At 41.6% G+C, this 26,840-nt stretch overlaps 2 protein-coding genes across 4 annotated transcripts in view; both read left to right on the top strand.

Moving 5' to 3' along the window:
- The window catches only part of galnt2 (UDP-N-acetyl-alpha-D-galactosamine:polypeptide N-acetylgalactosaminyltransferase 2), a 67,499-nt gene extending 62,023 nt beyond the window's left edge, over positions 1 to 5,476 (top strand). The window contains exons 12-16 of one of the 3 annotated variants that reach the window (XM_037748904.1): positions 541 to 633; positions 1,343 to 1,426; positions 2,027 to 2,156; positions 3,377 to 3,496; positions 3,596 to 5,476. In XM_037748904.1, coding sequence (XP_037604832.1) covers positions 541 to 633; positions 1,343 to 1,426; positions 2,027 to 2,156; positions 3,377 to 3,496; positions 3,596 to 3,751 — 583 coding nt within the window. In that variant the 3' untranslated portion in view covers positions 3,752 to 5,476. Of the gene's footprint in view, positions 1 to 540; positions 634 to 1,342; positions 1,427 to 2,026; positions 2,181 to 3,376; positions 3,497 to 3,595 lie in introns of all 3 variants that reach the window. The other 2 variants (XM_037748895.1, XM_037748910.1) reach the window with 2 other exon arrangements.
- Positions 5,477 to 10,473: 4,997 nt separating this feature from the next.
- Positions 10,474 to 26,237, top strand: smyd2a (SET and MYND domain containing 2a). The gene is made up of 12 exons (XM_037750481.1): positions 10,474 to 10,787; positions 14,947 to 15,010; positions 15,804 to 15,914; positions 17,005 to 17,065; positions 18,655 to 18,782; positions 19,498 to 19,565; positions 20,394 to 20,496; positions 20,632 to 20,742; positions 22,554 to 22,674; positions 22,857 to 23,031; positions 23,340 to 23,448; positions 23,618 to 26,237. The coding sequence occupies exons 1-12, from the start codon at positions 10,615 to 10,617 to the stop codon at positions 23,699 to 23,701; spliced, it is 1,308 nt and encodes a 435-aa protein (XP_037606409.1). The 5' UTR covers positions 10,474 to 10,614; the 3' UTR covers positions 23,702 to 26,237.
- Positions 26,238 to 26,840: the final 603 nt, after the last annotated feature.

Here is a 26,840-nt window from a genome sequence, read left to right as displayed (position 1 = left end):
GTACTTTGTAAGGGCAGCTGCAGTACGTACTAAGAGTAAAAAGATTGGAACGTAGCCATGGTCTGATAGTACTATTGCACATCATCTAAAAAATGGAAATTTGACAAAATGTCATGACCGGGCTTGGTGACACACAGACACACTGTTGACCAGTGAATGCAGTAACTGGAAAAATAAGCACTCATTCACATTTGTCTGTTTAACCAGTGGCACTCTGCCCTCTTATGGCTGTAGAGGTGTATGAAAAAGAGTTTGTGCAAGGTTTTGTCTGTCTAGCGCCATGTGTCCCACTCAGCATGTCCAGTTTGGAGATGACTGGTTATGTCTGGGTAACAGACATCTCTCTGTCGCTGCCACTCCCCGTCTCATTTTCTTCTTCTATCACACTCTCTATCTGTTTTAATTTCCTTCTCTAACCTTAATCTTCCTCACCTGCTCTCGGTTTCATGTCTCCTTTTGTCTGTCTTCCGTCACACCTCTCCCCATTTCCTCCCCGTCCGTCACCCTTCCCTCATTTTTCTCCTCTCACCTCCCTCTCAGGAACACGAGGAGAGCAGCAGAGGTGTGGATGGACGAGTATAAAAACTTCTACTACGCTGCCGTCCCCTCGGCGAGAAACGTCCCCTACGGAAAGTAAGTACCGTGAAGTATGAGCCCTACGGCATAATGTAGCTAAATCATGAAGTCACAAAGGCAGCCACGTGAATGGGAATATTAATAGGATTGCCAATTAGCAGCATGTCAGCTGTAAAAGAAGTCAGTTACCCCCTTTCAATGAGGTGACACAAGGCAGTTAATGTGGCTTAAAAAGAGGGCAAAAAGTCAATAGACTGCTTTGACGTGCTGAAGGGATTAGTGTTAGATTATGACAGCATACGTCAAAGCAAAGGAACATGATGGACACGCAAGGCACTGGAAAAGAGGAGCGAGGATCCACGTAAAAGAAAAAGGGGTAGATGGATATTAAACAGGCTAGAGACGAGAGGCTTTGGGGTTTTCTGTTATTTTATTTCCCTTTATCTGTAAATTAGCTAACTGCTGCTTCGTTCTCACCTTTTTTTCTCAGAATTGGCCACACAACAATAAGTACTCTCACATCCATACAGTGCAGCTGGACAAAGATAAAAATGCTCATTATGTGACCTTGTGGGAACACTTTGGGCATCTCCCTCCAGTGCCAGCCTAAGCAGTTATTTTCCCCAAAGGATGCAACCTCAGACACAGAGTGGCTATGATTTAATCAATGTTGGGAAACGTTTTGAGAACCACAAGTGATCAACCCTCTAATTCTCTCTCTCTTTCTCTCTCTCTCTCTCTCTCTCTCTCTCTCTCTCTCTCTCAGTATCCAGAGTCGTCTGGAGATGAAGAAGAGATTAGGATGCCAGCCATTCAAATGGTACCTGGAGAACGTCTACCCTGAACTGCGGTAAGATAATTACAGCATTTTATGTAATATGATACGGTACATGGTGTGACACAATATATAATATTACGGAATAAGACTAATCCTCCCAGCTGGGTTTGCAGTTTCAGTATTAGGAGGGCTTGGTTTGTAAGACACCGCAGCTCTGCCAGGAGTATCGGCGTGACTGTGATCTCCAGTGTGCTGCGATCTAATGTTTCATACTTTAATAAGACTCGCAAATGACTGTGGTGACAGTAATGAATAACCCGCTCTAGCAATTATGACTCAGGCACATTATTAAATTTTGGCAGGTGTGTAATTTGTCACTTACATGAATGAGATTAATAATGTAAAAATGTAACAGATCTGAATTTTAATAATTTAAGATGTAATAAGGTTATATTGTCCTATTTATCAGAAGAAAGTGGTACAAAAACATTGTTCTCTCTTTTTAGCTCACCCTATTTCTGTCCTCTATAGCAGTGTTCCCCTAACTATTTTCCTCAAGGCTCCACTATTAAACTATTACTATATTACTATTAAGCCTTAATATCTTTGTAGATTTGATACAAGCATCGTAGATTTAATATATTTAAAAACACGGTGTTTGTGTGTGTTCAGAGTCCCGGACCACCAGGACATCGCGTTTGGAGCCTTGCAGCAGGGAGGAAACTGTCTGGACACCCTGGGTCATTTTGCGGACGGCGTGGTGGGCGTCTACGAATGCCACAACGCCGGGGGAAACCAGGTAGCGTTACTACGGCAACACACGCAGGTCAGCTTATCAAATCCTTTGCTCTAAATACACCTTGGTTGGAAGTGGTGGTGGTGACTAGTGGTGGTGAGAGCACAAGGGGTAGGTCACAGGATTCAACTATTAAAGGTCAAATGTTGCACACAATGTGATTTTATTATTAAGACTGTAGTTACTAAAAAAAGAAAACGTGTTTTAAAACAAAGGTCAGGTGAGACTTAAAGCCAAGTATCTTCCTTAATTTTAACATTGTTCTTAGAGCACTTTGAATGTGTTTGTGTCTGCAGTTTCTCAAATAGTTCCTTCCTAAAATAGGATGACAGGTGTGGTGGTCTTACTGGGACAACTGGCGTCAGTTATGGAGTCTGTTGGTTTTACACGTCTGGTTTACCCTCGTCATTTTTGCAATATTGCAAATCTTGCCACATGAGTAAATTTTCATTTTTAAAAAACAAATTATACGGTCTCAAATCTAGCTTGAAATTAACTGACGCTGTATTTAATTAGACGTGTAAATGACAACACGGCTCTTTAGGCTTTGAGGGGGCACGTCTTGATGCACACTAATAATTCTTCCTGTGGGTGTCAGTTCTACTGTAGAGAGTACGATATAACACAGATACTGTAATGAAGTCACTCAACCCCACCACTTATTATCTGTTGCAGTTTGTTAAATCAGCGCAGTACAAACCATAATAGACAATCAGTGTTCCTTTTTATGTGTTGATGTAAAGAGCTGGTCTGACATTTCCTTTAAGACGTACTGGATCAACAAATCTAATGAAGACATCCTTTGTTCGATTGGTATTTGATATTTTAAACCTGATCCAATGCCACTGTTACTCTCAGTCCTTGCTGGTTGTCATAAGTGAGAAAGTGGACTTCAAAACTTTGTTTAAAACAAGTTTGCGTACTTTGTTGTTTAAAAAATAGAATAGAAACAAACAAAAGCAGTGATCATGATGCTTTTCTTTTTCTCAGTTTGAACAAATATTCAGCTATCAAGCATTCTTACTGGATTGATTTTACGACCATTAAAGCTGCAGTTGTTAACTTTAACTAACATAACTTTTTGTCATATTTGCTCAAACTGTTACTTTATCCTGACAGTGGTACATGGGACATCATTGCTTGCTCAGAACATCCTTAACATCTGTATGTTGGCATGCAGAAGTGCATTTATGCTAATGGTTTTACATATATCCATGTTTGTAAAGGAATGGGCGCTGACCAAAGATAAGTCAGTGAAACACATGGACTTGTGTCTGACTGTGGTGGACAGAACGGCCGGCTCCCTCATCAAACTACAAGGCTGTCGAGAGAACGACAGCAGACAGGTAAAAACAACCAGCTGGGTTGGACTGTTTGACTCATTCGTAAAGTAAACATTTTTATACTTCTTATGTTTATGTCATGACGTTGTTGTGTCTCACTAGAAATGGGAGCAGATTGAGTCCAACTCGAAGCTTCGCCACGTGGGCAGTAACCTCTGTCTGGATAGCCGCAGTGCCAGGATGGGCGGGCTCACCGTGGAGGTCTGCAGCCCGAGCCTCAACCAACAGTGGAAATTCACCCTGAACTTACAATCCTAGGGGGCGCTACAGAGCCTGGGAAAAGCTGGATACTGATAGAGACACCAACAGACTCTGAGATGCGGATAAAGAGATGGAAACCTCTAGGAGAAAGACAAACTTGATGGATAAATGGATCCCTCTCGCTCCTCCTCAGAGGTGCAGCCAGTCACGTCTATACACCTCTCCCCCACCCTCACCCCACCCAAAACAACAAAGAGCCACACCCACTGGGGGAGGGGCTTGTAGACCATGATGGAAACATAAACAGGAAACTGACTGTGTTTGGTGGATGGATGGTGACAGTGATGATCATGATGAGGATAAAAGCGATGAAGAGGCTTTCCATCCAAACTACATACCTCAGTGTTTTTTCATTGATGGTTCCAGAAGCAAATTTTCTTCTTTTACTTTCTTTAATGCTGGTGAGGTAGAACTCTTTTTACTTTGTAATTATTTTATTTTATTATTAATAATATTTTTTATTTCACGGAGGTTTGGCAGGAGCTTTTTTTTTTTTTTTTTTTTTATAAATGGGACGTTGGTGTTGGCTCCTCTCCGGTGCTCTCTCTCTCTCTTTGTTTCACCACACCGAGTTGGAGCCTCTAACGGCAGACGGAGGCCTCAGGTTGTGGTTTCGCTGACGTTTGGGTGTAGAGCAATGTGAAGGGAGGAAAATGGACTCGATTCCTTGAGCTATTCCTCTCGTTTACTCTCATTGGTTCACAGGATCAACAGAGAAAAGAGAGGCAAAGTGGATAGAAGAAGAAGCTGTGTGTCCTGCTTTGACAGTTTTTCCTACAGATTGCATCTTGGGGAGGGTTGAGGGGGTGCAGGGAGGAGCTTCTCTGCTTTGAACGGGGGCCTGACGCCGGTTTGGTTTGGCCGGAAGTGCAGTTCCTGAAACCAGGAAGTGTCTTGAAGCCACCCCTCAGGATTTACTGTTTGTCGTCCGGCTGTAGCACTGGCTGCCACAGCATCTTCACTTCTGCACCATTATGTCTCTAAAGAAACAATCCACCGAAAAAAAAAAAAAAAATCTCTTAACAGTCTTTTTTTTCTGTCTTTACTTTTGTCAAAAAAATGGAACCAAATTTCAAATGGATGTTTTTGTGTTTCAGGAACACCAGAGGAGCGATTAAAAGAGTTTTTTCTTTACATACTCTCGCTGCTCTCTAACTGCTCCCTGCGGAGCGGCTCACTTTATACATCTTTTTTTCCTGCTCAGATCATTTTCTTTGCCTGTGTCTAATAATATTGCCATCGTGGGAAAGTTACTGTCTAATAATCACACCCAAACTGGATTTAATGGTGCAGCTTTTTCTCTAGAGGTAACAGGGCTTGGCTGCAAAAGGATAATAATGACATTTATAATGTTACTCATGATTGAGATGTTTGTTTCTGTGCTTTCAACACACACACCTGCCTGCTCTTGCACGGCAATAGAAGGAAACACCAGTGCTCATATGAGGCTAACGTTTTCAGACTTGACGTCCCTCTTTTTGTTGACACAGTAAAACCTTGCTTATTCCAGTCTGTCATGCAAAAAGCAAACGGTGTCCTGACTCTAGTCAAACTGTATGAAATGTGCATGCTCCTTCTAGCTGCATGTACCACCAACCAGCTCCCACAGTTACACTCGGTCAGTAGAGGTTCCCATCAACATGTTCATTTTTCTTCATTGTGCCTGTTAGATGAGCCATCTGTTCAGGAGTTTAAAACTGCAATAAACAAGGTTTTACTGTTTGTCCTCGCTCTGTTTCTGCCGGAGGGTGAGCAGGTTTTTCCGATTGCACAAGCAGGACTGCTCAGTTTCTGATGATACAAAGTACTAATGAGATATATTTTTACTTTATTCTGTGGAAAATCTCCGTGTCACCAAACGGCATCGTGCCACTTATTAGTTTTTTGTTATCTGATAGTGTTACTGATACCATTTACAGTACGTGTATCTGTTTGCTAGTCAGTTACCTGATGCCTGTTGTGCAACACTAGTCTCTCTAGGGCTTCAACATGGGTTAATTTTAACTGTGCTGTTAGTCACCGATGAGTAATGCTGGTACAGTTTGGGGAAATTGGTTTTGATTAAATTCGGAGTGACTCATCACTTGTCAACTACTTTAACACACAAAACATCTTTGAACAGAGACGCTGCACAGTAGGGCTGCAACTAACAATTATTTTCATTGTTGATTATTTTCTTGATTAATCGATTAGTTGTTTGGTCTATAAAATGTCAGAAAATGCTGATCAATGTTTCCCAAAGCCCAAGATGACGTCCTCAAATGTCTTGTTTTGTCCAAAACTCAAAGATATTCAGTTTACTGTCAAAGAGGAGTAAAGAAACCAGAAAATATTCACATTTAAGAAGCTGGAATCAGAGTTTTTACTTTATTTTTCTTAAAAATGGACTCAAACCAAAAAAAATATTTTTTAAATAGTTGGCGATTAATTTAATAGTTGACGACTAATCGGTTAATCATTGCAGCTCTACTTTACAACAGAAATGGCTTATAGAAATCACATCCCCTATTTCCAAGTTGATTCTAGAAAGAAGTTTCCGCCTCAAGTGTTCTTTAAAAAACAAATCTTCTCTCTGTTTCTCTCTCACATTCACATCTTTACTTGTTAATGTTGGTGTTTTTGTTTTTACTGAGTTACTGAAACAGACAAAGACAGCTGGTCATGTTTGCTGTGTAGTCTGATACTTTTCCATCCTCCGTTCCATCACTTTTGTTTCTTTTCTGCCATTTTTGTTCCTTGTACCTGATGTTTGCCTTGTCTTAAACATTCACACGACTGTAAGCAGAGCGAGTGAAGGTCAGCTGAGACTGCAGCTGGTTGAGAAGCCTATCCTGTGACTTGATAGGTGGCTACGTTGTGCTGCGAGGCACTGGACCCGCGGGTGGGAGGCCAGAGCCTAGATTTGGGGAGAGTTTTCTGTTGCCATGGTGACCAGACTCGAGGGCCCCATGAATGATGAAGGTTTCAGTTAGATGTCAAGTTAAGCATGGGGGGGATTTACTGCTAAGTACTGGAAAAGGTTGTTTTTTTTGCCATTCTGTTTGGAAACTGAAGAAAAATATGAAACATTCTCAGTTGTGTCTTAATTTCTTAAGTATGCTGCAAATCAATAATTGTAATATTGAAGAGCTGATTGGAATTGAAGTACATTTTCCATCCATACAGTAGATCTAACAGCTGTTTGAGCATGATGGGTGTAAACTTGATAATTCATAGGGCAGGTCTGAGGTTTGGGTTTTCTTTAGATAAGTTGGGTGCAGGTACTATCATTTTTATTATTTCTTTACATCTCCGTCATATGTATGATAAGAGTGCATCAGGTCTTGATCTGGTAATGGGGCAGATACACAAATGTTGTAGCCTCCTAATCTGGTATCTTTTTGGCATCAAACTGCGCAGCAGTCCTCAAGTATTAACATTTGTCATCAAATTTCAATGCTTAAATGTTCAGTGCTAAGAAGGTCTTCATTTTCAAAGTATCTGGCCCTTGTCCTCCTCAGTTAGGACAACATGGTGATGTTTTTCGTGGTGTATAGCGCCCTCTATTGCAGTACAACCTGACCCAAACTGCACACACCTGAGTGACCATGGCAATACTGTCTGCTACAACGGTTCATATGTTGGTTAAAGCCTTTTTCTTTTTAAACCAGTCTTATTCTTGTGAAGATGAAAAGATTGCTATTTTATTTTTTATTATTATTATTATTATTATTATTATTATTATGTTATACGCAGAGGAAATTACTGTAATAATTAAGTAGTCCAGCGCCTCGTTTTGATTGGATGATTAAATGTTTACATCTTTAGCACAATGTGCCAAAGTTTTCCTTCCTGTTTTCTCTGTGAAGAAGAATGAGACGGGGGTAAAAGTCTTTGGAAATGCAGAAAGAGTCGCAGAGAACTCGTTGCACATAGTATATGTTGTGTATCTCATTCTTCTTCCCAGTCTCAGTTAGACCTGCAGGACACGCCGGGGCGAGGACGTCTCTTAGCTGCTGATCTGGTGTCAGTCTTATAATGGACACGGGGTACAAATCTGTCGGTTTCCTTATTTGATTGTCTGCAAAATGTCTGGTAAAGGCAGAACCAACTCTCTGTGTGTGCGTTGGCTTAAAGCATCATTCAAAGAGAGTCTTGCAAACAGGCATCTCTATTAGCATTAAAAGGAGGCGTATATAACTGAACACCAGTCAATGAACAAGAGCGTCTTCCCCGCTGAGCCAGCAGGACTTTATTCATACTCACTGTGTGTTTTGAAGGGAAATAATCACAAACAGCTTTATTTGATGGAATTTAACAAGAGAGGAGGTGTAAAGGTCCAGCTTTCTGTTCTCTCAGCGTTTCCCCCTCAAACAGGGAGCAGAGTTATGTCCTATGTCCTAACTAGAGGGATGTCTTCCCCCATCAGCCCACCTCAAATCCCCTTTTAGGATTAACAGAAGAAGAGCCCTCTCTGATATGTGAAAAACCCTGCTGAGACATCCAGCTCAGGACTGCTTAAGCTCCTCCATCTTTTGCTACGAGTAACAGTAACAGTTTGTGTGAGTCGGGGCATAAGAGTGGCTTAATGTGCACACGAGACAAAATATTGTACACGTCTCATCAACCAGTAAAGACAGATACAAGGTGAAACAGTAATCGGTGAACTAATGGGGTGTTTTCTAAGAGTGTGGCTTCATTGAACGATATGGCACGAGGGGTCACACATGTAAAAGTGTATATTTTTGTATATACCTACATCAGTGTGTGTACAGTATGTACATATATACACAGTGTACTCAGCCGCGGTTCCTAGTTTTGTTGTCAGACTGTACAGCGCTTCTAACTGTCCCTTGTTTTATAGAAACTGCAGAAAATTCAACTTTGAATGAGGAGAAATGATTAACTTAAATAAATGCATTTATATATATAAACTAAACAGTGTTGAGTATTTTGGTCTGCTTATTTATCTGCAAAAAACTCAATTGTGGGATGAACATGTATTTTACATGTATTCTGAAACTTTTATATTTAAAGCTTTTTCCATCTGTCAGTTAAATGTTGTCCCTCTGGTTTGGAGCTTATATATGCCGTGCAGTGAGGCAATATTTTGGGCAACATTAGTTTAAAAATCCTGCTAGACCGTTTAATTAATAATGAATTACATGGCATCATATAGAGGTCCTAATAACCACATAAGCCACAGTACAATTGTGCTGTAATGACGAATTTAAATTTCTGCTAAGCCTCAAATTTCAGAACAATGCCGATATTTCCTCCTGCAGAGACGGGTTACTTGGGCAAAAGCAAGATGGTTAATGCAGTGACACATGTATAATGCAATGTGCATTATATGGACAAATACTTGAGGTAATTCCATGTTTTGTCCTAAATTGTATTTTGTACCAACTGGAGAAGACAGCCGTGGTTCTGTACTGAATCATTGTTTCTTCTGAGATTCCTCAACATGAAAAACAAAAGTATGTGGACAGTATGTGGACATCACTATGTTATTGTTTAGCATCTCATTCCATAACTATGGGCATCCATATGCTGCTTTAACAGTTTCAACTTTCCTCGGAAGGTTTTCCAAAAGACTTGGGAACCTGGCTGCAGAGATCTGCCCTGTAAGTGTGTTAAGGTTGGACAATAAGGCCTGGAGGCCAGTCAATATCTTTAAACTCGGAAAATATTTCTTTATGGAGCTTACTTTGTACAGCGGGGCTCTGTCATGTTGGAACTGAAGAGGAGCATCTGAGCTGCCCTCATATGTTGAAGCATTAAGACTTCATTTGATTGGAACTAAGGAGTCTAACCTAAACCATGAAAAAAAGCCCCACTCTAAAAGTACATTTAAGTATGCTATGTTAAAGCTGCAGTGGGAAATTTTTTAAAGCCTGAAAACAGAGCCATGAGGAGGTGCAGAAGTCCAGTTTTCTCTCAACATTTGAATTACAATATGCTGAAAGGTTTTTATGGACTTTTTGCCCAATGATGCCAAAAATATTATGCCTGCTGCAGATTTGAAGGTCCCATATTATAAAAAAGTGAGATTTTCATGTTTTTTTTTTATTATAAAGCAGTTTGAGTCCTATATAAGTACTGTGAAAGTATCGAAACACTGAATCCACAGGGAAATACACACAGCCCGCATTCAGAAACTCTGCATTTGAAACAAGCTGTCAGGATTTCTGCCCATTCGTGACGTCACAAATATACAATATTTAGACCCTTGACACAATTTTAAACGTAAACATTCTCAATGTGTCCCAGTTTACTTCCTGTTGCAGTGTATGTAAATGTCATCAGCTGACAGGAAGTACACATGGATCCAAGCTGTTGCCTAGCAACGCAATTCTGTTGCAATTCCGTCAAAATGCACTAAAACGGAGCGTTTCAGCCAGAGGGTAAATACAGGTATATTCAGGCTGACAGTATGAGGAAAATAATAAAATTTTGAACATTACAGCATGTAAACATGTTCTAGTAGAAACATAAAATACAAGTATGAACATGAAAATGAGCATGATATGGGACCTTTAATATAGTATTTGATTGCAGAACTTCTACTTGTAGTGGACCATTAGTAAGTAATTGGTATTTTTACATATTTAAATGATCTGAATACTTCTTCCACCACTGACACTGCATCTGGTCACCAGTCCATCAGTATGCATTCTTACTGTACTTTACTTACTTGTCCACCAGTCTGTGCGGTCGCCTCTCCAGCAGGGGGCGATGAGAGTCACAGAGGACACACAGAGGACTGGAGAAGAAGACAGAGCTCAGGCTGAAGCAGATTACAGCAGTCAGCAGGACAGGTGGTGGTCGGTGTCGGTATCTGACCGGAGGAGAAGAACCGTGAATAACAACAACTGACCATGAAGAACGAAGGTATCGAGGGCACGGAGCGGTTCCTGAGCCCGGGCAGCGGCAGAGGCCTGCGGGCGGTGAGCAGCTTCAGTGAGGGAGAGCTGGTGTTCGCCTGTCCAGCCTACTCCTACGTGTTGACGGTGAATGAGAGAGGAGCGCACTGTGAGCACTGCTTCTCCAGGTAAACACCTCATACCTCTATATTAAACAAGCTGAGAAACACACCTCTGTGACAGGTAGCTCCAGGCTTTATTATTATTTAGCCTAGCTAGGAAGTGAGATGTGTCCAGTTGGCTAACCTGCTCACCTAGCTAGGTTAGCTTGTGTGAACCTGCTGGACACCTACCTACCTATAGCTGCTGCTGGTGCAGACACCTACCTACCTATAGCTGCTGCTGGTGCAGACACCTACCTACCTATAGCTGCTGCTGGTGCAGACACCTACCTACCTATAGCTGCTGCTGGTGCAGACACCTACCTACCTATAGCTGCTGCTGGTGCAGACACCTACCTACCTATAGCTGCTGCTGGTGCAGACACCTACCTACCTAAAGCTGCTGCTGGTGCAGACACCTACCTACCCATAGCTGCTGCTGGTGCAGACACCTACCTACCTATAGCTGCTGCTGGTGCAGACACCTACCTACCTATAGCTGCTGGTGCAGAACACCTACCTACCTAGCTGCTGGTGCAGACACCTACCTACCTATAGCTGCTGCTGGTGCAGACACCTACCTACCTATAGCTGCTGCTGGTGCAGACACCTACCTACCTATAGCTGCTGGTGCAGACACCTACCTACCTATAGCTGCTGCTGGTGCAGACACCTACCTACCCATAGCTGCTGCTGGTGCAGACACCTACCTACCTAGCTGCTGGTGCACACACCTACCTACCTATAGCTGCTGGTGCACACACCTACCTACCTATAGCTGCTGGTGCAGACACCTACCTACCTATAGCTGCTGGTGCACACACCTACTTACCTATAGCTGCTGGTGCAGACACCTACCTACCTATAGCTGCTGGTGCAGAACACCTACCTACCTATAGCTGCTGGTGCAGACACCTACCTACCTATAGCTGCTGCTGGTGCAGACACCTACCTACCTATAGCTGCTGCTGGTGCAGACACCTACCTACCTATAGCTGCTGCTGGTGCAGACACCTACCTACCTATAGCTGCTGGTGCAGACACCTACCTACCTATAGCTGCTGGTGCAGACACCTACCTACCTATAGCTGCTGGTGCAGACACCTACCTACCTATAGCTGCTGATGCAGACACCTACCTACCTATAGCTGCTGATGCAGACACCTACCTACCTAGCTACTGGTGGTGCAGACACCTACCTACCTATAGCTGCTGGTGCAGACACCTACCTACCTAGCTGCTGGTAGTGCAGACACCTACCTACCTAGCTGCTGGTGGTGCAGACACCTACCTACCTATAGCTGCTGCTGGTGCAGACACCTACCTACCCATAGCTGCTGCTGGTGCAGACACCTACCTACCTAGCTGCTGGTGCACACACCTACCTACCTATAGCTGCTGGTGCACACACCTACCTACCTATAGCTGCTGGTGCAGACACCTACCTACCTAGAGCTGCTGGTGCACACACCTACCTACCTATAGCTGCTGATGCAGACACCTACCTACCTATAGCTGCTGGTGCAGACACCTACCTACCTATAGCTGCTGGTGCACACACCTACTTACCTATAGCTGCTGGTGCAGACACCTACCTACCTATAGCTGCTGGTGCAGAACACCTACCTACCTATAGCTGCTGGTGCAGACACCTACCTACCTATAGCTGCTGCTGGTGCAGACACCTACCTACCTATAGCTGCTGCTGGTGCAGACACCTACCTACCTATAGCTGCTGGTGCAGACACCTACCTACCTATAGCTGCTGGTGCAGACACCTACCTACCTATAGCTGCTGGTGCACACACCTACTTACCTATAGCTGCTGGTGCAGACACCTACCTACCTATAGCTGCTGGTGCAGAACACCTACCTAACTATAGCTGCTGGTGCAGACACCTACCTACCTATAGCTGCTGCTGGTGCAGACACCTACCTACCTATAGCTGCTGCTGGTGCAGACACCTACCTACCTATAGCTGCTGCTGGTGCAGACACCTACCTACCTATAGCTGCTGGTGCAGACACCTACCTACCTATAGCTGCTGGTGCAGACACCTACCTACCTATAGCTGCTGGTGCAGACACCTACCTACCTATAGCTGCTGATGCAGACACCTACCTACCTAGCTGCTGGTAGTGCAGACACCTACCTACCTAGCTGCTGGTGGTGCAGACACCTACCTACCTATAGCTGCTGCTGGTGCAGACACCTACCTACCTATAGCTGCTGGTGCAGACACCTACCTACCTACCTAGATGCTGGTGCAGACACCTACCTACCTACCTAGCTGCTGGTGCAGACACATACCTACCTAGCTGCTGGTGCAGACATTAAATGGGTCAGTGCAGCTCACCTCACTGGCACTGCAGCATTTGTTTGTAGCACTGCAGAGTCAGGGGGAGTCTAAACATAGATAACAAAATGCACATACAAACAGCCTCACTGGTGTTTTTTAAAGCCAGACATGTAATGCTTTCATATAGTCTAAATGAGTCTATTAATATGCAAGTACAGGGGTCAGCAACCTGCGGCTCCGGAGCCACATACGGCTCTTTAGCCCCTCTCCAGTGGCTCCATGTGAATTTTTAAAAATGGAAATGAATAACTGTTTTTTTGTTTACATTTTCAATTTTAGTTATCATTGTTGTAGGTCTAATGTACGACGGTACAACAGAGTATTAGGGCCAGATTGAGGGAAAAAAATAAATCTGAGATTTCAAGAATAAAGTCAGAAGTTTAAGAGAAAAAAAGTCGTTGTATTATGAGAGTAAAGTCAACTACTTTGAAAGGGCACATACACTGAGAGGACGTATATCTTTGCAAATGACATAAAGTATTGACTGAGTTAATCTTTGCATATAAACTATGAATTAAAAATCTACAGTGTTTTGAGAACCAATACAGTATCACAAAACATAATATTGCGATATTCGATTTATTTTTCGATATTTTCTTACACCCCTACTTGTCATAGTGTGACATTCCTACTTACACCATTACACATGAGATGATTATTTCTCAAAGTCAGCCTCTGTTCATCCCTACACATGGTTTTATGCAGCCAAGCAGTAGAAAGAAAAACCTGCAGTCTTCATGATATCAGTCTTGTCTGTGTTATTTTGAGGTTTAAAGTTTCAACCATTTATCAGTTAAACATGAATTTGAGTCATTTGTTGGTAGTTTCCTGCTCTGGTTAATGGTGTAGGATGTGGAGGGGTTAGAAAGAGCAGCCTACAATATTCAAAGAGTATTGACATGTGTAGGTGTGTAAAGGCAAACTGTGTCAAATCATAAAAACAAGTTAAACTGCAGTGCACTGCACCTTTTAAAGTTCAGACGTCTAGCTTGTATTCTTGTCCTGTTGACATCTGATGCACTATGACACTCTTTATGAGACTTTTTAGAGTTAAATTAACTCTCCCTCAAACATGCGTCCTACCCAAGCTGCTGTTAAGATTTGTAGAGCAGTGAAAGGTTAGGGTGCTAAATATAGTGGTCCATGTGTCCTGAGAGAGGAGGAGCCAAGAGATGAGAAGGCCAGGGGTGCATGTATGAATTAAGGGGGTGTAAGTGTGTGCAGTTGCTCATATACAGCCAGAAAGACTCGGCCCCTTGCTGTAATAGTGATGTGTTTTACAAAATGACTTCGTTTTTGTATGAAAATGGAACGAAAATGTTTGAAGAAATGGCCAGGAATTAAATTAGAAAGTCTTATTTTAATGCATATGGAGCAGTTAGGAATAAAATTAAAGTTTTGGCAACTAATTAACTTCTGTTGGTGTTTGAGCTTATGTTTTGTGCACCTGTGTGTGGAAGGAGGTGCGCTTGGACGGAAATGGTGACACAGACGTGCAATTTCAAAATAAAGGCGCATCTTAAAGATGACGATATGTATCGATGTTTTCACTTTGCATCGATGATATTGGTTCGTTGATCATTGAATTGAAATACATCAATTCATATTGATGTATTGTTACACCCCTAAGAAGTATGTCATTAAAAAGTTTCAATTTATTCGCACATCAACCAACTGAATAGTATCCGGTAAAGATGTCTCCCCACATGAAGTTGCACAGTGTGTTATTTCATATAGATGAATACAACTAAATCCTGCTGATATTACAGCGGTCCACTTATCACAGCTGTAGTAGATTAACATGTTGTGTGTTCATGTCATTACAGGAGAGAAGACCTTTTTAAGTGTGGCAAATGTAAGCAGGCCTACTACTGCAATATTGACTGTCAGGTAAGAGGGCTTACTGCTTCATTTTTGCATTTTCATTGTGGTTTCTGGGTCCGGATATGTGTGCCAGTTTCCACGGTGAACTAAAGCAACTTTTACTATTAAAAATATGTGGTCCTACAAATATCTGTTTTAGTCTTCATTAGTTTTGATATTTTTCCTATCAGTTTTCAAATGGAAGGACAAAGAGAAAGAGAAAAGGCAGAGACCGACCATTTGATTGTACTTATATTATTGTTCTTGTGACCCACCTTGGGACCTTGGACCACGCATTGACAACCACTCCCGCAGAGCTCCATACAGGCAGTAGCATCCAGCTAGAGACAGAGAGAGCATGCGGTCACTTTGCTGTTGCTATGACAATTTGGTCTGTCCTCCCTCTGCCTCTGTATAGTTTTAGTTTCATGGCACAAAAAACACTCGATGCACTGCAGTAAAACTGAGTTTCTTTTGTGTGTGTGAAAGAGAGAGATAGAAAGAAAGAGAGAGAGATAGACTGGGGTACAAAAGCAAATCATTTATCATCCAATGTGTTAATTTTATTCTCTCTCTTTTTCTTTTGTCTCTCATGTATTGTCCTGTTGAATGGGATTAATTGCTGTAATAATGGAGGGTTACTAACTGCTATTTCTGTCTCTTTCTGTGTGTGTGTGTGTGTGTGTGTGTGTGTGTGTGTGTGTGTGTGTGTGTGTGTGTGTGTGTGTGTGTGTGTGTGTGTGTGTGTGTGCGTGCGTGCGTGTGCGTGCGTGTGTGTGCGTGTGTGTGTGTGTGTGTGTGTGTGTGTGTGTTTATGCAGAGAGGCGATTGGCCCATGCATAAGCTAGAGTGTGTAGCTATGTGTGCCTATGGGGAAAACTGGTGTCCATCAGAGACCGTCAGACTGGTGGCTCGAATCATCATGAAACAGGTAAATGTTTCAACATTCAGAGATGTCTTTTTTTATTGATAGCAACATGGATATCTATGCAGGAAATGTTTTGACATAAACCGCAAGCAAAGAGAAAGAAGACAGATGTGAAATGAGACATCATCCCTCTCAATCTTTAAACAATACTGTGTGCAAAACTTGAAAGCACATTTTGAAGTTTTTGAGACCTAAAGAGGAACTGAACTAAAGAGGAACTTTAATTGTACAAAATGAAGTAGAACTGAAATCTAAGATCTAAGACTAAATAAAGATGGAACTATATAGTTTTAAATACAATTATCCAGTGTGGACCGCACAATATATCTTTCTCACGGAGGACTTTCTTACTGGTCAAACACAAGTGTAACTAATAACATGAATAATGGCTGCGGCTTATTCAGGTATTGTGCATGCTTTGTGCTTGTGTGGCTGCCTTGCTGGCACTCCTAAAGGGGAGCAATCCGTAATGTTATTAGTTACACAAGATTCTCCTGTCATCATTACAAGTCCAACCAAAACTCAAAATGATATTTGAAAGCTGATGGCTAAAAGGAGCCGTGTGAGAATGTGACTGAAAAAGTCGACACAAAGTTTTAAACCTTTAAACAAATTTTTATAGAAGATAAAGAGTCAAATAATATAAGTGGCTGGCCTGATAATAAGTTAATTTTATGAGCTAGACCATATTTTATGCAATAAACCAGCTGTCAGCTGCTGAAACAGCAATGCAAAGGCTTCATTTATCTCAGTTTCATTTGTATACTTTTGCATGAGTAGTGTCATAGGAGTATCATGGGTGTCCGAAAAGTGACTTTTTCAGAGTGACATCAGCTTTAGCCACATTGTGAGTTAACAAAAACACTTGCATCAAAGCAAATTCTACTTTTGCAATGTGAACATGGCCTTTTTGTTTGTGTAACTTCTGCAGAGCTTACTACACCTTAATAATCTAGTCAATAAAAAGCCATGTTAAAAGTCCATGTAACTGAGAAATGCAGCTGCTTTATTTGAGCTGGATTTAGTCTCGTCCTTGTGAACTTTATTTTCAGGATTTAGCTTTTTTTTGACTAACATGCCTCTTATGTTGCAGAGAGTCACAACAGAGCGCACCCCTTCAGAAAGGCTGCTACTGCTCCAAGAGTTTGAATCCCGTAAGTAGACGTGTGTGAATACATGAGCGTGTATGTTTAGTTACATTTGTGTGCATTTTTAGTTACACTCTGTGTGTGTGTGTGACTTTTCTGTGTCTCTGCAGTTGTGGCAGTGTGTCTATTAATATCCTCCGCCGTAGCCTCCAGTCCTGGTTCTGTCTCTTTTTATTCACTCAAAGTCTACAGAGCTCTGGGATTTAAATCCCAGGTTTCTGGATGCTGTAATTTCATGTTCTCTACCCTCCTTTTAAAAACTACCACCACTGTGCCCTTGGGCAAGATACTCAACCCTCCTCTCTGGGAGACTGTGGTTGTACTGAGAAGCTCTTAAGTGTTAACATATGTACTCCAAATATTTTGATTTATAGCTTTATCACACACTGTAAGTTGTTAAAACGAGACTGTGTTCCATGTAAGTGCCCTCAAACTGTTTTCTCTGCTTCGTTTGGTATTATCATTTAGTCTGCGCTGTTGTTGCAGCCTCAGATGTGTCATCAGAGGATTGTCACAGAATTAACCTTCACACCTGTTTCTCATGCACACAAAGCAAATCAGTGGCCAGCTGCTGCCTGCTGCTACCAGTCTTTGTGTGTGTGTGTGTGACTGACAATGACATATGGCCTGTAGCAGTGGTATATCCTACACCTACTAACACTGAGTGGTTCTTCTATGGAGCAACAACAACAACAAAAATGGATGCAATTCTGGATGAATAGTCAACTTTATGTTTTATCGGTTGTCATTATCAGATACCCATGTGTGTATTTGTTTGTTTGTTTTACCTGGCTGGTCCTCATTTTCTCTTTAGTAATCGCTCTTCTCTAAAATGGAAGCATTGCCTCAAACACTAAAAAACGCTAAAGGCCCAGACACACCAAACCGATATCGGAACTAGCGGCGACGAAGGTCGACTGTTGCGTCGCCTCTCACAGCCGAGGGCCAACTACCACGTACATTCTGCGCCTGCATGAGAGGAAATAACTCTCCCTACCAGCAGGCGGCGGTTGTCTGTACTCGTCATCCAAAAACGGAAAACGGAAGACCGAGGGCGGCGGATATACAAGCCGTTGTTATATGTACATGAAATAAAGCGGCGTTTACCGACCATTTTCACACCACTCTCTCACCACTTAGCTCCATTCCAGATGACCATGTCACTGTGAATATATCCGTGTATTGGAATGAAGAGAGGAACCTTCTGCGTTTTTCATCTTGACTTTACTCGTTGGCTTGCTTTCCTCACTTCCATTTCTAATCTCGTGCACTGATTCGTTTAAGCTAAACAGCCAATCAGAGTGATTTCTCTCACTGACGATTCAACATGAATCAGTCAAAAAACCCTGAATACAGCTAACAGTACGGGACACACTGCACAAACTAGGCCGACAGACACTCACTGACGGCCCCAAACTGTTTGACGTCCAGCTGTCTGCTTGGTGTGTCGGGGCCTAAAAGTCTTAAGCCCAACCAGTGGCCCAATAAAGCTCCAATGTTCATCACAACCAGCCAAACTCTGTTCTTTCTTTCCGTCCTGTATGTCTTGATTGTCTCTTATTCTTTTTCTGTCTGTGTTTGATTGCCTTTTCCAGATTTAGATAAGATGGACAGTGAGAAGGACGAGCTGAACCAGACAGACATCGCAGCGCTGCACCACTTCTACTCCAAACACATCAGTAACCTTCCTGACGAACAGGCTCTCACTGAGCTATTCGCACAGGTAAAACTAAATAACACTACGTCCTTCCCCACATAGAAATCCACTGATTAAAAAACACCTTTTGTTCTTAGAAGGATTCAGGATCTTGGGTTGGGTGTGTTTTGTTACTGTCGCGTGATTGGTTAGGAGAGGTTTTCGCTGACACAAAGACGGCCGTTGACCTTTCTCGATCTGTGGAAGAACATGCAGGGTTGCAACATACACAACAGATTTAGACACACGGTGTGCAAATATAGTGTTCACATACTACTAATACATTTAATGCTTGTGTTCACACATCTTTTTATCTTCCTCCCCTCACATCATCAGTTGATCTTCACTTGCGGCGCTCTGAAGCACATGTTGAGGTGAAACCAGGATCTGTATCACACACACCCACACTGGTGTCGTCTGTTTAACTCTGCAGCGGTTCGCTCTTTAATTTGATCTGTCTGTCGGTGCTGCTCTCTCCTTTCTCTCCAAGCTACACCAAGCCAGCCTCTTTGGCTTCTCATCTCACAGCTACATTTAATCTCCAATACCGGATTTCCTCCTCCTCCTCTTCAGTGGAGGGGGTGTTACAGCACATGTGAGTCAAGGGTGATGCAAGTTGTATGATCATATTACTCACCCTGCTGTTCTCTGTCTCCACCTGTTTGTTTGTGTCTTCCCTTCTTTCTTTCTCGCTCTGTCTCTCATTCTCTCTCCTGTTTCTCCAATCTTCTTTTTTCTCTAGGTTAACTGTAATGGTTTCACCATAGAGGATGAGGAGCTCTCCCATCTGGGATCAGCTGTTTTTCCTGAGTAGGTAGATCATGTCAACACATTCATCAGTGCATTTCACTCTATTGATAAAGTTGGAAAGGACAGTGTTTGTCAACGTGTCCTCCATCTGTCTCCTTACATGCATACTCAGTCTCTACCTCAGTGCCCTTTCTTTCCAGCTCTTTCCATTATTGTTTAGCGATTTCAGTCTGTGTATTTCTCAGCTGCTTCTGATTCGCTTAATCTTGTAGTTTTTCTCTCTTTTTTTTAATAATCAGTGTAGCATATACATTAACTCGGGATGGGAATCACAAGAGGCCCCACGATACAATATGTCACGATACGATCGTATCTCATTTTAAACATGTTGCTATATGCGGAGTATTGCCTTAAGATAGATTGCAATATATAACCTTTTTTCAACTGCAAATTCTGCAGTTTGTCAACATCTGTTGTATCTAATAAGATACAGTTTTCACTCTGTTCATATCAGTTTTCACTCACATATCTTGAGGTCAGAGGTCAAGGGACCCATTTGAAAATGGCCATGCCAGTTTTTCCTCGCCAAAATTTAGCCCAACTTTGGAGCGTTATTTAATATTCTTCCTGAAAAGCGTCCAGGATCCATCAGATTGTTAAGAGGTAGTTTATATAATAAAAGATCGATACTCGGCGTCCGTGTATCGATACAATATTACCACGCAAAATTTTGCGATACTATGCTGTATCGATTCCCCCCCCCCTAACATTGACCTTCATGTAGTCCCAACACCATAAAGCTGCAAATGTTTTTATCACAATTCTCTGATTTTCACAATTATTTTTTAAACCTTTTGTGCTTCTCCTCCTTTCTTTTCTTCCTTCCAGTGTAGCACTGATGAATCACAGCTGTAGTCCTAATGTCATAGTGACCTATAAAGGCACAGTGGCAGAGGTCAGAGCCGTCCAGGAGATAAACCCTGGAGATGAGGTAAGTAAACACTGGACTCATCTAGCAACAACGCTGCTTCTTAGTGACCACCTACAATCATGAAGAAATACAGCAGCTTATTACAGTCTCTTTATTTTGATTGATGCATGATTATCTCTCTCTCTCTGTCTGTAGGTCTTTAACAGCTACATAGACCTGCTCTATCCAACAGAGGACAGGAAAGAGAGGTTGTTAGATTCCTACTTCTTCACATGCCAGTGTACTGAGTGCACCTCCAAGTCTAAGGTACCGTAGTCTCTGAAGCTCATACGCCTTCCTTAGTTACGTTTTTCAAATCACTTATTTTTTAATAGACATTCACTGAATGAAATTTTCTTGGCCGATTCCAATTTTTTTTTTCTTTGTAAGAACTGTAATTGACAGCATACTCAAACATTTTGTAACCTTTCTTTCATGGAAAATTTAAATTAAATTGTACGTTCATAATAAAACTGGCATTTTCTCTAAAACTGCCCCAAGTTACAAGACCTTCTCTCACTCAAACAAATCTCAAAATAAAAGTGCTCCAGATTACTGGACAAATAAAATCCAACTCCACGGCTTCGACCGGTAGCTGATCGATTGGTGCGTCTTTAATATATAGAATGTAGGTAACCTTTTTGCATTGTTGATGTGAGGAATATACTAGAAAGTGTCTCATCTGCACCAGTCTCTGCTGTCTGTTGGAGAAATAGTCAAGTTAAGTCAAGTCAGTTTTATTTGTATAGCCCAAAATCACAAATTTGCCTCAGGGGGCTTTACAATCTGTACAGGATACGACACCCTCTGTCCTTTACAGTACGACCCTCTCATCAGATAAGGAAAAACTCCCCCCAAAAAAAACCTTTTAACAGGGAAAAAAGAAAAAATGGAAGAAACGTCAGGAAGAGCAACAGAGGAGGGATCCCCCTTTCAATAGATGTCGTGTGTACAGAGTAACAGCAAAATGAAAATACAACATAGACAATCCATATGGCAAAAATGAATACATATAATGTGAACATATGTTCTGAACTGCAGGTTCATGCCTCGTTCGTGTCCTCACCGTGTGTTACTGCCTTCCTTTGTTTGAAATTGTGTCTTGTGACACTGTCAAGCAAACTGAGTAGCCGTGTCCCAATTCTATGCTACATACTAATATTTATACATAGTAAATGGTAAATGGACTTGCATTTATATAGCACCTTTCTCGTCTTCCGACCAGTCAAAGTGCTTTACACTACATGTCAGCATTCACTCATTCACACACACATTCATACCTGCCCATCAGGATCTAATCTAAATACTCATTCACACACTGATGGCACATATGGACTGGAGGAGCTGGGGATCAAACCGCCGACCTTCCGATTGGTGGGCGACCCGCTCTACCTCTGAGCAACAGCCGTCCCTAATAATATGTGCTTTATATATACCAAAGGCAGTGGAGGGTGGACACTTTCGATTCAGTCCCAGACAAGGACAGAAAGTGTCACCTGTGTGATTTGGATGACGTTGAGAATAAAATGCACTCTTTATTCCACTGTCCCTGTCTACTTAACATCCCAGTGTGTTTGATATAGCCGATGAATTTAGATTACAACATGTATAAGGCGTTTGACATAACTCTGTTTTTGTTAAATGCTTCATCAACATATGGGAGTGTTGCATGTTTACTTTGTTTATCTGATAAAATGTGGCTGACACATGTATTCAGTTTCCTGTAGTGTCTTGTAAGCCCAAACAGGCTGAGCACTTTTAGGTGTATGACGGTTAAATAAAAAATAATTTATAATTAATTCACTATTCTTTAAAGCATATCTTCTTTTTGGCAGGAAATGATTCCAGACATGTGCCAACATATGTCAATACTATGTCTAGTACTACATACCAGTCAGGATTAGCGTGTACAGTAGTATGAAACTGGGACACGGCTAGTGTTGCACAGTTGTACAGTTAAAAGGCTCTGTCGTACAGTTGTTCTTTTTACATAACTTCCTTAAAGCTTTAGAGAATCTTGTGTAGGATATGTTAGCGTACAGCTGTTACTTATGTTATTTCTTTCCATCTCTTTCTAGGACAAAGAAAAAATGGAGATCAGGAAGCTGAGTTCTTCACCAGAGCCAGAGGAAATACGATCCATGGTCCATTACGCCAAGAACGTCATCGAGGAGTTCAGGAAGGCCAAACACTACAAGAATATCCTCTTCCTCTGTTTATAACTGTATTTCTCTTTTGTTTCCATTTTCCTTGTTCGTAAGTCTTTTCCCTCTCAGTCAGTCAGTTTGTCAGTCTGTCTTTATCAAGGGCGACCTTTCACTTCCCAGCCACCTCTTCTTTTTCCACATAGTCCGTGTCATTATTCCTTGACTCTCTGGCACCCCCCAGTGAGCTGCTGGAGATATGTGAGCTCAGCCAGGAGAAGATGGGAGCTATATTTGCAGACACCAACGTCTACATGCTGCACATGATGTATCAGGCCATGGGTGTCTGTCTCTACATGCAGGACTGGGACGGAGCTATGAACTACGGAGAGAAGATCATCCAGCCGTACAGGTGAATGGATCTGCAGGGTGGAAGTAATAGAGTTACAATAGATCATTGTAAAATAAGTCAATCAGTTGTACCAGCAGCACTAGTGGTACGGAGGTGGATTATGAAGCCCTACATTTGTAATGAGATTTTATCCAGATCTCCGAGTTTGTCAAAGTTCTTGTAAGAATGAGGATTTTATTGTTGTACTCTCCCAGCTTGATATGTTTTAAACTGCAACTAAACCCATTGTAACATTAATTATAGATGATATCTTGTTTCCTCTCGCATTCCTTGCTCGGCCTGATGCATAAATGATATTCTCTCTATAGTGTTCACTACCCAGCCTACTCTCTGAACGTTGCGTCTATGTATCTGAAACTGGGACGTCTGTATTTGGGGCTGGAGAAGAAGGCACAAGGAATCAAAGCTCTGAAGAAGGTACGTTTAAAGACATCTGGCCAGTTGGTATATTAATTAATAAAGTGGCAAAGTGAAGGAAGTGATTGTTTTACAAACTGCTGTGCCACATCATACATTTGAAGTTTGATAATTCTAAAGAATGTGGTGTCTTTTAATGACTTTAAAATACACATTTTTCTGTCTTCAGGCTGTTGCCATCATGGAGGTGGCTCATGGGAAGGATCACTTTTATGTAGCAGAAGTCAAACGAGAAATCGAGGAGCATAAATAAACGAGGTGCAGCAGGAGGAGCAAAAAGATTAAAGAGGGAGGCACTGGATAGAGGAACCTCTCTTAAAGCAACAACAAAAATACACATCACAGCTGCATGCCATGCATCTTATAGCTCTCCGTTTTTCGTCGCACACTTTGTTTTTCATGCCTCTTTGTAGGCAGAGTTTCTTTTTGGCTGAGGATGGCCATGTTTTGTACCTGCGGCTTCCTACTTCCTGTCAGACTTGGAATTAAAAGCAGACACATTTGGGTTAAAATGTTTGGAATGAAAAAAGTGACTTGAATACTTTCTGTGTGCTGAAGCTCACTCGACACTCATACTATAATTCAAAAAAGGATCACATTAGATGAAAAAAGACAAACTTAAGACTGCCTTTAAAGCTGTCTCTCAGAGGAAACAAAGCTTTCATTTGACAGCTACTTAAACTTTATTTTCTGATGTGAAATGCCCAGTTTTTCTTACCTTGTGAGACTGAAATCATCCACTGTGTTCTTTAGACTCATCAACAGACCATTTTCACCATCATCGATGTCTTTGGCAGCAGTTTTAGCAGCACAGTTGTGCTCCGGAGCAGCTGTTTAATGATTTGGATGTCTGTACAAACTGAGTAGTTGTTATGAAGGGCATTACTACTTATTCCCAGCCAATGCATTTTAATTCTATCAAACAGAGTTTCTGGCTTCATTGATTTTTGTTTAAACTGTGAAAAAATAATGACTCACTGGCCATGCATCAGGTACTCTGTAGCAACGCAGAAGAGAACTATTCCTGAATGAATAAGCAGTGGTTTGATTGGCTTGTCTTACAGTATATGTTGCTTGTTTTAAAGAACCAGAAAAAAGTGTTGCATGTTTGTTTTCTTTTTTTTCATATGCGGCTTGTTGACCAAAGGGGCCACGGGTTTAACTGACTAGGAACCAGCTATTATTCTCTGTTCACAGTGTATCCTTAAACCGGGGAGCTGATCTGAGACCAGGTTGCCTCTTAAGTCACAGTGAAGACATTGGTACTATGACCTGACCAGTGATCCTGGATCAGAGCCCCGTTGCTCTCAGGAAAAAAGGCGCAACACTGTAGCTTTTGTTGCCTTTTGTCAAGAGATGCATTATTGTACCTGTTTAAGTGTTTTCTCGGAAGCATCGTGAATCCAGATTGTCATTACCCCGGGAATGACATCACTTCAGCAGCAGTGGGCAGAATATAAACATGCAGTATAACCTGGTAGGATTACCTTTTACATGCAGCTGATAACGAGGGGGGATATCATCCTCACCATACACTTTTAATTTCATAATGAACAAGAATGAATGAAATATAAAAAAATAAAAAAAGGGAAATGCATCTCCCTTTAATCTCTGCTTCAACCATCATTTTTGCACTCCTTTAAACTGAAACTGGGACTGAGATTATTTAAACCATATTACAAAACTTTTTAAGAAAGTATTACCTTCAGCAGGAATGGGTACTCAAATAAAATAGAATCTTTATCGTAAAATTGTGTTGACAATCAGGTTGGTCAGAGATGCCGGTTAAATGACCCCGATCCAAAATCATGGAAGCAGGAGGAGCAGTTACAGGTCGTGAAACTGTAGTTTTCTCTCTGCTGTAGATTTGACTGAATCATTATAAAGAAATATAAGACTAAGCATGCAGCAGGGTTTGAAGGAGGCTTTAAAAAGTTGAGGCAATGCCAAGATCACCTGGACCTTAAGGGTTCATGTTGCACTCAAATTTTGTACAATTTTTGTGACCAAATGATGTCATGATGCAAACCTGTAAGCACATTCTGATTATTTTTTTTTATCAGTTTCTGTTAGTGGACAGTTGGCCTGCCTGCAGTCTTCACACTGTACACCGCCAGAGGAACTACAGTCACAGATCAAATCATTATTTTTAATGCCTGTAGCTTCTCCCTCTTGTTTACTATGGATGCAGCTTTATGCACCACATGAATGTGGGTTACGGAGGGTTATGAATAGCCCTTTGTTATGAGTTGTCTGTGGTCATATTTGTAGCAACTCCTGCATGGGTGACTCTTTTTGTCACATGCAATGATGCATCTAGAAGGTGCCTGCCTTACAGTTTTGCATGGCTAATCCAAAAGCATCGTTTCAGCAACTCTGTTCCACATGTTTATTTTTGTGTATGTTTTTACAAAGGAAAGACACAATGAAAAGAGGGTTTGTGGGCTGGTTTGCACAATCCATAAAACATCTAAACCCTCTGTTTGCCAGATTTGAGCACTTCATTTTATTTCTGGCCAGACTCTAAGAACATGCATATGATTTTTTTTTTTCTTCTGTGATGTCATGAAAGAAAAGCTGTGACACAAGGGTTAAAACAGTCAAATCAATACTCATGCTGCATGTATAACACCAAATGAAAGGCCATCCAGATGACCGTTTTTTCTGTAATGAACTGTTACTTAATCAGGCATGAATGTTATGCTATTGGAATGCACAACTTAAATCTGAGCCTCTGATTCTTTCTGTACCTTGTCAGTGGAACTCAATAAATGGCAGTATGGCACTTGCTTTGATATATATTTTATTCGTATTTAACCAGGAAGTCTCTTGAGATGCATTATCTATAAACACAACTTTTTCTGTGTCAAATCTGAGTTATCCGATTGTTGTTTTTTCCTTTACAGTCAAAACTGTCAATGGTGTGCTCTATTATAGATCTAAACCTAGAAACAGCAGTAGCAGAGGTGAATATGAGGACTACATAAACATCACCTCCGACCCCTATACAGTACCAATTGATTCAATTATAAAGCATCTATCAGATATATTCACTCCACTGAACTATCAGTACTTCTAGACTGTAAGTACTGTAGCATCATACCAGGCAGACCATCTTGTTAGGTAATTAAAAGAATAACCATTTCCTGAGTCAGCTGTGCAAATGTTATATATCTTCAAGGTGAGCCTAAAGTCTGTTTAACTGACCATATCATAGTTTAGGAAAGCAAAGGATGTCTGTCTGTCTGTGTATAGTGGTAGTAGGTTGTGAGCCTGGTAGATAGCTCAGGGCGTTGGCCTTTTTCTATTCATAACCAGTCATAGATGGAGGGAGGAGAGAGGAGAGGGAGGAGGAGCCCACTCGGTAGAGAGGCAGCATGTCCATGCCTGGC

Source organism: Sebastes umbrosus, chromosome 2, assembly GCF_015220745.1.
Source record: "Sebastes umbrosus isolate fSebUmb1 chromosome 2, fSebUmb1.pri, whole genome shotgun sequence".
Lineage (NCBI taxonomy): Eukaryota > Metazoa > Chordata > Actinopteri > Perciformes > Sebastidae > Sebastes > Sebastes umbrosus.
Note: the sequence above shows the minus strand (reverse complement) of the source record. Positions and strands in the feature narration are given on the sequence as shown.